Source organism: Trichechus manatus, unplaced genomic scaffold (genome assembly GCF_000243295.1).
Source record: "Trichechus manatus latirostris isolate Lorelei unplaced genomic scaffold, TriManLat1.0 scaffold00056, whole genome shotgun sequence".
Lineage (NCBI taxonomy): Eukaryota > Metazoa > Chordata > Mammalia > Sirenia > Trichechidae > Trichechus > Trichechus manatus.
The window spans coordinates 9,034,406-9,046,232 of record NW_004443992.1 but is presented as its reverse complement, the minus strand read 5'-3'; the positions used below and the strand labels follow the sequence as shown (position 1 = coordinate 9,046,232).

Below are 11,827 nucleotides of genomic sequence, written 5' to 3'. Positions count from 1 at the left end.
TTGTTGTTGAGTTGATTCCGATTCATAGCAACCCAATAGGACACAGCAGAACTGCCCCATAGGGTTTCCAAGGAGCAGCTGGTGGATTTGAACTGCCGACCTTTTGGTTGGCAACCAAGCTCTTAACTATTGCGTGTTAATTGGTACAGTCTGTCTGTACTTCTTGGAATTTATACTCAATAGCTACAGTAATTAAAGGATGTGAACAGCAACATTATTTATAAGAGTAGTTGTTAGTTGCTGTTGAGTTGGCTCTGACTCATGGTGACCTTATGTATAACAGAATGAGATGTCACTTGGTTGCCTAAAGTGTGTCTAACCTAAGCCATAGTCTTTCAGTCATTTATGAGAGTAGAGACTGGTAATAACTCAAGTGTCTAACAGCATGAAGCTGGTTAAATAAATGATGTTTCTTCATTAAATAGATACCAAGCACCCGTTAAAGAGTGTTGAAGTAGAATAGTGACATGAAAAACCACCAGTGATATATTGTTAAGTCAAAAACAATGGTTACATAATAATGTGTATCAGAGGACGCCATTTTTATAAAATATATGCATAGAAAAAAATGAAGGATATACTAAAGTTAACAGTGGCAGCTTTTTTGGAAGGAGAAATTAAGGGTGATTTTGATGTTCTTTTCTCATTTATATTTTCCCTATATTGAGGATTTATGAATTTTATAATAATTAGACTGAAAAAGGATGACTGGCTTTGTTAGACTAAGACAAAGGGAAGGGGAGGAAAGTTTGGGAGATTAACTCTCTCTTATTAACATTGCCACTATGGACAATTTAATACAAATTAGTTTCCCTGACAAATTACCTGTCCTGTTAGAAAACTCAGATCCTGATTGGATGGAAGAGTTATACGGGTAGGGGGCAGGAACTAGAAAAGTCAGGAAAGTGAAACACGATCTTGGGAAGCAAGTGAAAATGAGATACCACAGTGCCTGGAAACACGGGATATCTGAAAGGAGAATGAGAGTCTAGAGAGGGCAGAAGAAGGAAAAGAGAAGTGTTCAGACCAGCTTTACTTACTCTTTATTTCACTAAATGTAGTTGGATTAAAACTCCTCGCTTGGGTGCAGATTTGAATATCATGATGGATGCTAATAACCTTGTTATATAATTTGTGGAAAATGTATTTACAAAAATGGCTTGACCATTTTTAGAAGATTCAGGACCTAAGTTCTGGGCCAAAGAGGACCTGTCATTATGATACCAGAATGCACCCAGCCTTGCAGGTTTCCAGCTTTCTGAATTTCTGGGTTTTTTATTTTGTTTGTTTGTTTTGTTTTGTTCAGGGTGACCCTGACCATGGTAGACTGTACTACTTATCTTTGTATTTCCAGCCCAGGCTGTAAGTATATTTATTAAAACTGAATTCCAGGGACCTGAGCACATTCAGGGAACCAGAGCCAGTACTTCCAGGTAGGAAGAGTAGCTAGTGGATTAGAAGGCTCATTGACATGCTTAAACTTAAAGCCCTGTGTGTATAAAAGAGTTAACACAGCAGGCCTGAGACTGCTATCTTTAGAAAGTCCTGCTTGCAAGGTTGGGCCTTGGCTGGAGCTGGAACTGGACTGGCAAACAGTTCCCTACATGGATATAAAACTTTCCCTAAATGATAAGGGTGGCTCACTATGCCTAGACTGTGCAAACAATGTGATTTATGCTGAACATTTGCTTTCCTTTTGGGAGTCTGGAATTTTGGTAGTTGCTAGAGAAAAGGTGCATATGTAACCAGCCCCCAGTAAAAACCTTGGGTGGTAAGTCTCTAATGAGTTTGCCTGGTAGAGAACATTTCACACATGTTGTCAATTTGTTGCTGGAGGAATTAACACATCCTGTGTGATTCCACTAGGAGAGGACTCTTGAAAGCTTATACCTGGTTTCCTCTGGATTTTGTTCCATGCACTTTTTTGTTCTGCTGATTTTGTTCTATTGTCTCTTGCAGTATCAAACTGTAATGGAGTGTAATGACTTCTGAGTCTTCTAAGTCTTTCTAGTGAAATCACTGAACCTTGGGGTAGTCTTGGGGGATCCCTGACACAATCTGGGTGTTACATTACTTGATTTTGTTCCATATTGTTTGTTAAAACAATTTCAAATTTTATATCGAGCATTTAGTGGTGTAAATCTTTAAAAATAAAAAATGTGGAAGATGGTGAAAAATTTTTTGCCAAGTTAAAATTCTCAAAGTTCTTTTGTCTTACAAAAATTTTATGCATTACTTTTCTTTTTACATTGTAGTCATTTGAAAACTTAATTTATTTTATTTTCAGAATTGGAGACTTCCTTCACCCAAAAGAAGGTGTCTAGTCCGTCTTCATTACAAAATGAAAATGGCGTTGATGTGGAGCCAACTGAGGAGGCAGTTATTCAAAAACCTCGAAAGAAGACAAAGTAAGAAATTATTTGTCCTTCTAAATATTCTCCAGGGTTACCCTGATGCTTAATTTGGAGCTTACAAATGATAGTTTGTCATTAAGTCTTGTTAAATATTTGTAGCGATATAGATCTAGGATAAGTAATGTTACAGAACTCTCAGTTAAACCAATCTAAAGGTAAATTTGAAAAGAACAAATTACTGAGTAAAGTAAAATACTGTACTTAAATAAAAAAATCTTGGGAGCTGACTCTAAAAATGAGAAACATAGATGATTTTACATAAATAGCAAAAAAATTAAAGATAATAAAATAGGCTACTATAATTTATTGTCTCGTGTTAACAGAATTCAAACTGCAATTATTTTAGCAATAAATAAAAATGTATATTTTAGCGTAGGAAATTAAGCCTTAGGAGTTATATACCACTGTTGTCTGTATTTGAAAGGGATTCTACAAATAGTGATCAGTATCTATATAGAGTCAATATATTTCAAATCTCAAAAGAACCTTAAAAATCTAGTTTATTCACTTCATTTTCCAGATGAAAAAACTGAGGCCCACAGAAATATAGGTGACATGCTACAGCTAACAACAGTTAATAACAAAGCCATGAGTAGTAACCAAGTTTCTTGGCTCCAAGTCCAGGACTCTTTCCATTATATTCACAGGTACCTTGTTATATAGATCTGTAAAAATTCAGTAACCATCCATTTTTCTTACATTTTCCCTGATTACAGGAAAACCCGGCCATCAGAATTACAGTATGCTAATGAACTAGGAGTGGAAGATGAAGATATAATTACTGACGAGCAAAATAGTCCAGAACAACAGTCTGTATTCACTGCACCCACTGGCATTAGCCAGCCTGTAGGCAAAGTATTTGTGGAAAAAAGCCGTAAGTATTTCCTTGTTTTGAGACATAAGCTGTTTAGAAATTATACCAGGATATCCTTTGACCTAGGAATTATACTTCTGGAAATTTGAATGAAGGAAATAAGTAGAAATAGGAACACAAATTTATACACAAAGCTAATCATCATAGCATTTTCTTGAGAATGAAAAAAATAAAACAGCCTAAGTGGGAAATAGGAGGAGAATAATTTCAATAAGTTATGGTATATCTATACAATAAAATATTCTGTACCATTAAAAATAGTGTTTAGGGAAAAGTTTTCATAAAAAGATCCCAAAGAAAAGTGAACGTGTATACACACACATACAGTATGATCTCAACTATAGAAAAATGCTATGATCTCAATTATAGCAAAATCCATAGAACAAAAGGACTAGAAGGAAATATGTTAAAATATTAAGGGTGTTTGTTTCTCGGTTGTAGGATTACATGTGATTTTTTTTTTCTTTATCTCCACCCCCACCCCTGTTCATTTCTTTGAACTTTGTTATACTTCCCGTTTTCTACAATTGGTGGTGGTGATGGTGGGGGAGCAGGTGATGATATAAATTCTGTAAGTAAAAAATAAATGAGAGAAAATGTATGATGGTACTACCATATTAAATAAGAAACACAACATTCTAGCTATATATTCTCTGGGAAAATGGTTCTGACATTGTGTAGCATGTATTGGTTATAGGACAGTGGGTTCCAGTATTTCAGAAAAATCTGTCCAAAGAGTGATTATGACCATATTCTAGTCCTGTGGATATGCTGCCTAAATAACTAATTCAAAACATAAAACTTAGTCCTTAAAATTTGCTATTTAGATTTTGTATAAATTGTTTTTAGAATTTTGATTCCCATCTAAGAGTTCTTGGAGTTTTGGCCAGTGAGACACCTGCGGCCTGGAGAGGCTAAATGACTTACCCAGGGTCTCACAGTCGGTTGTGTTAAAGGTTTCTAGACTTCATTCTGGGTTGGAAGTTCATTATTGTATTTCATAAATAGAATTGATATCTAAAACTTAGCATCTATTTTGGGTTCATAAGAAAATACATTAGCCTTGTTTATTTTTCAAAAAGTGAAAAAATAGTATGTTCAAGCAATAAAAAGAAAAAAAAACCTTCAGAAATAGGGACTGAGTTAAGGAGGATTTTTAGATAGAAAAACAGCAAAATTTTAGCCTTAGTCCGAGGGTACTTAAGTGTAGAAAAGTAAAAACGACTGCCAGGTTCTTTCTTGCTAGATGTTAATGATTGTGTTATGTGTTCTTAGGGCGATTCCAGGCCGCTGATCGTTCAGAGTTGATAAAGACCACAGAAAACATAGATGTGTCCATGGACATGAAGCCTTCCTGGACGACCAGAGATGTTGCACTTTCAGTGCACCGGGCTTTCAGGTGGCTCCTTTTGTTGGACTTTTCTGAAAACAAATGTTAACTGGGTTCCATAATTAAAAAAAAAAAAAAAAATTCTTGGTTGTTCAATACTGTTAACAGAGTTGACAATCTAAAATGATATAGGCGTTTTTTTAAAACAGTTAATTAGAGGTAAATGATCTAATCAGTGTAGTAAAAAGAAAAAACTTGTTTTAATTTTTCCTGAAATGTTGAATTTTATTCTTATGTGAAGAGATTTAAAAAAATTATTTAGCATTTTACTGTAGTAATTCTTGTGTAACAGTTAAGTGCTTTTTCTTTCAGGATGATTGGTCTCTTTTCTCATGGCTTCCTGGCTGGCTGTGCTGTGTGGAATATTGTAGTGATATATGTTCTGGCAGGAGATCAGCTATCGAACCTCTCAAACCTTCTGCAACAGTACAAAACCTTAGCATATCCATTCCAGAGTCTTCTCTACTTGCTTTTGGCTCTAAGTACAATTTCCGCTTTTGACAGGTAAGACTCTTGTGACTGGAGATCCTTCTAACTTCTCTTCAGGAAGAAGTGTTGAACTAAATGTATCACTGACTCACTATGACAATTTCAGAATAAAATTATAGTATATTAATGTTATTTTGACATTTTAAAAAACCTTTTTCTGTTTTTTGGGGGAGGGGGATAGGACTGTTGTAAACAGAAACTTCTGCAGTATCAGGATCATTAAAAAAAATGACAACTTATTATAACCTAATGATATAGATGATAGAAGAAGGTAGAAGCTAATGAAGTTTTGCAGATAAAATTTGTTTCTTCAGGACTTCTTCAGGACTTCTTAACTCCAAGGGAATGCCTAAAATAGTCTTCTAGTTAAATGTTTCATATATCATTTATAAATAAGATATTCTTGTATATATGTTAAGTATAAAGTAACTACTTAAAGCCTAGTAATTCACAATTTATGTAGTAGCATTAGAGTAGAGAAGAAAACTAGAGTAAAAGAGTAACAGTTTTGTAAGTTTACAGTTGCACTGTGACAAGAGGCTTTTGTATTTTCTAGGATTGACTTTGCTAAAACATCAGTAGCAATCCGAAGTTTTCTTGCTCTGGATCCAACAGCTTTAGCATCTTTCTGTGAGCAAATAGTTTAATTTGATAACTATGTAATACTTGAGTTACCCTGTAATTTCAAGCCAGGAAAAATATAATTTTCATTTTAAAAAAGACTTTATATTATTGCTACTTAAGAACATTACTTACAGATGTTCAGTGGAATTTGTAATTAAAAAAAACTTGGCAGGCATAATTTTGATAGACTTATTTATCAATACAGGTTGATCTGAGTAACTTGTAAAAGTTAAATATTTTGCTCTATACTACTTAATTATGTTTTTTAGCTTTTGTATTTCTACTTGACATTAAACAGACTGCTGGTACTACTTTTCAATAACATAGATCATATCTTTCTGATAATTTGGATACATCTGTTCTAAGTTAAGAGAATACTAATAAAACTAGTTTTAGGACCTTCAGCAAGTCATTTAATTTCTTAAAAGATCTTCTAGGTTCCTGTCAGTTCTAATGATGAAATAGTGAGCATCTTAAAAGACCCTTTATTACCTGTATTCTTAAAAAATATATTATGCTATTATCTATTGAAATCAATTAAATAAATTTCTTTTCTATATTATTCACCAAAGTACAGATTATTTTTGTCTTTATTAATTCAAAGTAAACCTGGTCGTTAAAAATACATTATTAGTAATTTCATTTGTCTTTTTTCAGTGTACTTTACTGCTCTTACACTATCTCTGAGTCAGCAAATGACAAGTGACAGAATCCACCTTTACACACCTTCTTCTGCTAATGGTAGCCTCTGGTAAGAATTCACAATAGTATCAGCAATTGTTGATGGTAATAACAGCAACAGTGGAAATAATGTTACTTTTCTCAACCTTCTAATCTTTTACATATTTTCATCTATAAGTAATAATGAAGGCCCTGTTTTTGTTTCTAAAATATGGCAAGAAAATACCTATCCTACTAGTTAGTGGACAATTCTATTTTTAATGAAATATCTTCTTTCTGGAAATCTGCTTTAGATCTGGTTATGGTGTTAGAATAGTCATCAGAAGATGGACTGGAGGAGCCCTGCACCCTCACCCCTAGTTAGGGAGCCTGATACCCTAGAACAGTGATGGGAATGGGTGGCTGGGATAGACTCAGAAAACCAAGCAGTACTAGAAGAGAGCAGAATGGGAGCACCACCATCTGCAGATCAGTGACCAACCATGAAGCTGACAGGTTGGCTGAGATTGCAGTTCACAAAAGTCAGAGGGGCAGTCTTTTTTAGAGAGTGGCTGGGAGCATAGGGTAAAGAGAGAAAGGATGTATACTTCCTGGAAGAATAGTGCTGTAGTAGTTGGAAGGAAACTTTTGGAAAAGTTTTTTGACAATACTATATTTCCATTAATGTGCAAAACGGATGTGTTTAAAGTCCAGGTAACCTTTGGCTTTTTGTTCTCATGATATATAATATGGTTCATTTTATAGGGAAATTATATTGTATTTCATGCTTTACCTGTTATTTCTGTAGGAGAGGACTGCTATTTGTTTTTGAAGTTCATAAAATAGATATATTTGGATACATGAACCAAAATAAAGACATTTCTAATGAGTATTTCTGTATCCTTAGGGCGGCAGGAATTGAGGAACAGATTCTCCAGCCGTGGATTGTGGTGAATCTGGTGGTAGCCATTCTGGTTGGATTATCTTGGCTTTTTTTATCTTATAGGCCTGGCATGGATCTTAGTGAAGGTATGAAAGAAAAAATAGTATTAAAATATCATGAAATCTTCTATAATGATTTTATAAATCTTCTTTTATAGCTTATAATATTCTGATAGCAAAAGCATATTTAAAACAAAATACCTCAAAAAGTGAAAATAAAAAATGATACAGAATGCCAAGAGAAGCAGGACAAAGTCTAGGAGAACTGGAGTCTGGGAGTACTCAGTGAGGGGCTCCCATGGCCCTCGTGCATATTTAGGGGCTATTTCTTTTAACCCTTCAAGTAATTTATAGAAAGTCTTTGCTCTTCACTTTTCTTAGTCTCTTTCTGATCAGCATATCTCTTAATTTGAAATAGATTATGCTTCATCTATGTAGCCTCTCTGTCAGATACATATTCAAGTGAATTATTCTTACCTTCTTCTCTATTTGGCAAAAATTCTTCGCTCTTCATGGTCTAGTGAAGCATTTAGTGATCATATCTTTACTGTGCCTAGTATGAAGTGGGGGACTAATCTCTAGTCCCTGCCCCCTTTTGGAACACCTCTGAAGAGGGAATATCATATTAGCAAACTGAGAGTCCTTTAGCACTACTTTAGCAACTGCTTAGTATGTTTAGTGTAAGTTGTATTTCCTTGGCAGGTGTTTTACTCACCCTTGAGTCACTTTTATGGATATTATCTGGACTTTGGTTATTGCCTTATCCTTGATTTTTCAAACATCATGAGTACTTAACTGCAATTTGATCAACTAATTACAACCTGTCTTAGAATTGAGAATATTCCCAACATTTCCATTTTAAAAACCAAGACAAAATGTAATATCCTTTATATTTTCATTCATGAATGTGTCTGTTTACATCATAATTACCATGTTGTCCCACTGAATATCCTGTTGATTTTTTTTGATATATTTAAAATATTTGTGAAAAAAATCTTTTTAGTCTTTTATGTGTTTTGCTGTTTTTTCTCATTCAGTGTAGTTTTTCATTATTTAAAGTTTTTATTTCATTTAATACTTTTATCAGAGGTCTTTATTAGATTCTTAATTTTTTTCCCTATATTTCTTGGTATTTTAATAAATTACATATGTATACTAAGTAACAGTTTAAACGTAGAAGTGTTAACAACATTCTACCCTGTAGTTGGGATTGAAGCTACATCCAGCTGGCTTGTGCAGTCTTCAGTCTAAATCACAGAGTATATGTTATTTGCTAAATATTTGCAGACCCTATCCTCTCTTAGGGCCATATGAATTATATAACATTTTATTTCTGTGTGGATAAAAAAAGTAAAATGAGGATGAAATTGTGTAGCTTAGTGGGTTGTTATGGTGATTAAATGGGATAACACATTTATGATGTCTTGGCACACACACACCTAATGTTAGTTCCAAGTCTTCCTCAGTATCTGTCCCCTACATTTTATATTATCATGATCATTATAGAATTAGGCCTTCTAGCTGTGCAGTGACTTTCATCTTCATGCATTCTCTAAGTGACTTAAATTTCCTAGTCATATTTTTTATATTGCTATTACATGTTTTATTTTTCAGAGGTTTATAATAAATCTAAAACTTGAATATTTTAAAATGTAAAATGTGTACCTTTGTCATTAGCTCATCTTTTAAATCAAGTTTCTGTACGAAGAATTCTTACTTATGCTTGATGGCTGGCTTTCTTTTATTGTATCTATGTCAGTATTTCAAGAGATTCTTTATAACTCAGTTATAAAACTCTTTTTTAGGCACTAGGAAACAATTTTAATTATGATCTGTTCATCTTCTCCCACAGAGTTGATGTTCTCCTCTGATGTGGAAGAATATCCTGATAAAGACAAAGGAATCAAAGCCTCTTCATAATACCAACTCACCTTCAGAGTAATAATGACTCAGTATTTAAAAAATTTCCCATTTTTTTAAAACCTGTTTTTGTAAGATGTGTCTATGTGTGTTTATAATTGATTTTTTTGGTTATATAATACTGAAAAATTTCTCTAGGTTATGGAAAATGTTAAAATTACGTCTGCTGTTTATACCCAGACATTAATTTCTATAGCATTATCATGTTACTGACAAAGGAAATAATGAGGTAGCAACCAGCAAGTGAAAGTGTTTATTTTCCTTTTTCTAATTAGTTGCATTTATAATGATTATCTTAAAAAGTGCAAATGTAGAAAAAAGCCATACTTTTAGTGTTACAAAATATATATCAGGTTTAAACATAAATTTAGAGAGTAGAGTTGAAGAAAAAAGAAAAAGGCCTTCATTATTTATTTTTGATGTCTCACTGAATAAATTGAAATATGAGATTTATGTTTTTTGAAACTGGCTCAGTGGTTGTATATCATGTAATAATTATAATTCATCTTGGAAGACGCTTTACTTCATGACTAATAAAAAGGAAATGTATCTGTATTTGAAAAGATTTGTAACCAAAAAGGTTTATTTCCGTTTAAAACCCATACCAGTGGTTCCCATATCTGGTTGCACATCAAAATCATTTAGGGAGCCTTATTTAGCAAAAGAGAAGCTGAGCTCCTCCAAGAGCTCAGGGGAATAAAGGAGAGGCCTACAAGGCGTGCTTGTTGGGCTAACACTCCCAGTTGGTCTGTGCAGCTCCCTTTGCCACTGCCTCTTTTCTGAGTGATAAGAACATGGGTATAAATTCACCATACCTGTTCTCAGGTTCTGTGCCAGAAAGATCTTTGGCCCTCAAGGAAATCCCACTCTTTAGGTAGATTTCTGCACTGGAAAAGGTCTCTTCAGACCTGTCTCCATTGTGCCTCAGCTGGTATCGATGAGGCCCTAGAGCTCAAGACAATGCTAAGACTCACTATGGAAAAAGCTGTCTTTCAGGCTACTGAGCACATCAGTAAACTATTGGACCTGCCCTGATTAGCAAGCAGTGTTTGGATGTTGTGGAACAGAAGAGAATTGATAAATTGATAATATAGATGGATGGCTCTGAGAATAGGTCTGAATTTGGTGTGAACACGTGATAGGAATGTCTTTTGCTATCTGTAAGGCTGCTGCTGAAAACGGAATCCTCCTTCTGTCACAGAATTGCCAATTGTGCCAGTTCCAGCTTTCAGTGTGATCAGTGGTGGTTCTCATGCTGGCAACAAGCTGGCTGTGCAGGAGTGCATGACCTCCCTGTTAGTGCAGCAAATTTTAGGGAAGCCATCCTCATTAGAGCTGAGGTTTACTACACTTAAAGAATGTCATCCAGTAGAAATATGAGAAAGCTGCTAACAATGTGAGCGATTGTGATAGGCTAAATAATGGCCCCAAAGATGTCCATGTCCTAATCCCTGGAACCTGTGAACATGTTACCTTACATGGTAAAAGGGCTTTTGCATATGTGATTAAGGTTATGAACCTTGAGTTGGAGAGATTAGTCTGGATTATCCAGGTGGGCCAGTCTAAGCACATGCATGATTCCTTAAAAGCAGATAACCTTTCCTCACCTGTTCAAGAGAGATGTGATGATGAAAGAAGGATCAGAGAATTGTAACGCTGGTTTTGAAGCTGGAAGAAGGGTCCGTGAGCCAAGGAATGAGTGGCTTCTAGAAGCTGGGAGTGGTCCTCATCCAACAGCCAGTAAGGAAACAAAGGTCTCAGTCCTACAACTGCAAGGGATTGAATTCTGCCAACAACACAAATTAGCAAGGAAATAGATACTGGTTAAAAGCCTCCAGAAGGGAATGCCTTGCTGATAACTTGATTTTAGCCCAGTGAAACCTACGTCAGACCTCTGACTTTCCGTAAATGTGTGTTGTTGAAGCCGCTAAATTTGTGGTAATTTGTTATGGCAGCAGTAGAAAACTAGGGATGAAGGGCATTTTGCATCAGATGTGCTAGAGAAAAAAGAAGCCCAGGATCTGCTGAGGAACGTAATTGGGAAACCTGGCTACATTAATAATATTGTAACTGGCATGGATGGGGATGCCTTTGACTTCTTCAAGTCTGGGAAGTATGACCTAAACTTCAAATCTCCTGATGACCCCAGCAGGTGCATAATCCCTGACCAGCTGGTGGACCTGTACAAGTCGTTTATCAGGCAAAAGCCAGTGGTGTCTTTCAAAGATTTCCTTTGACTCACGTTGATTTGGGAAGTTTGGAAGAAGTTCACTGCTAATGCAAGTCTTCAGGAGGTAGGGAATGATATCACAATGACCAGCTTGAAGCAGATTGCTAAGACTGGATGAGAATTCATGCAACTTTCTCCAGTTCATAGTGGACCAGATTGGTGTGCAAGCTGGTCAAGTCCAACGGGTAGAGCATCATGGTTTCTCATTGCTCATTTACTTAAGATACTTTCATTGCCAACCTGGTGGTGGGACTCTGCAGTAGACAGATAACATGGGCATCTTG

General features: G+C 35.2%; 1 protein-coding gene and 1 pseudogene across 4 annotated transcripts in view; both read left to right on the top strand.

Moving 5' to 3' along the window:
- The window catches only part of TMEM237 (transmembrane protein 237), a 20,338-nt gene extending 10,489 nt beyond the window's left edge, over window positions 1-9,849 (top strand). For 2 of the 4 annotated variants that reach the window (XM_012556069.2, XM_004378225.3), the window contains exons 6-13: window positions 2,288-2,408; window positions 3,131-3,288; window positions 4,564-4,687; window positions 4,991-5,182; window positions 5,724-5,797; window positions 6,449-6,542; window positions 7,359-7,480; window positions 9,246-9,849. In XM_012556069.2, coding sequence (XP_012411523.1) covers window positions 2,288-2,408; window positions 3,131-3,288; window positions 4,564-4,687; window positions 4,991-5,182; window positions 5,724-5,797; window positions 6,449-6,542; window positions 7,359-7,480; window positions 9,246-9,313 — 953 coding nt within the window. In that variant the 3' untranslated portion in view covers window positions 9,314-9,849. Of the gene's footprint in view, window positions 1-2,287; window positions 2,409-3,130; window positions 3,289-4,563; window positions 4,688-4,990; window positions 5,183-5,723; window positions 5,798-6,448; window positions 6,543-7,358; window positions 7,641-9,245 lie in introns of those variants that run through there. The other 2 variants (XM_023732996.1, XM_023732995.1) reach the window with 1 other exon arrangement.
- Window positions 9,757-11,690, top strand: LOC101342592 (alpha-enolase pseudogene; annotated as a pseudogene).
- Window positions 11,691-11,827: the final 137 nt, after the last annotated feature.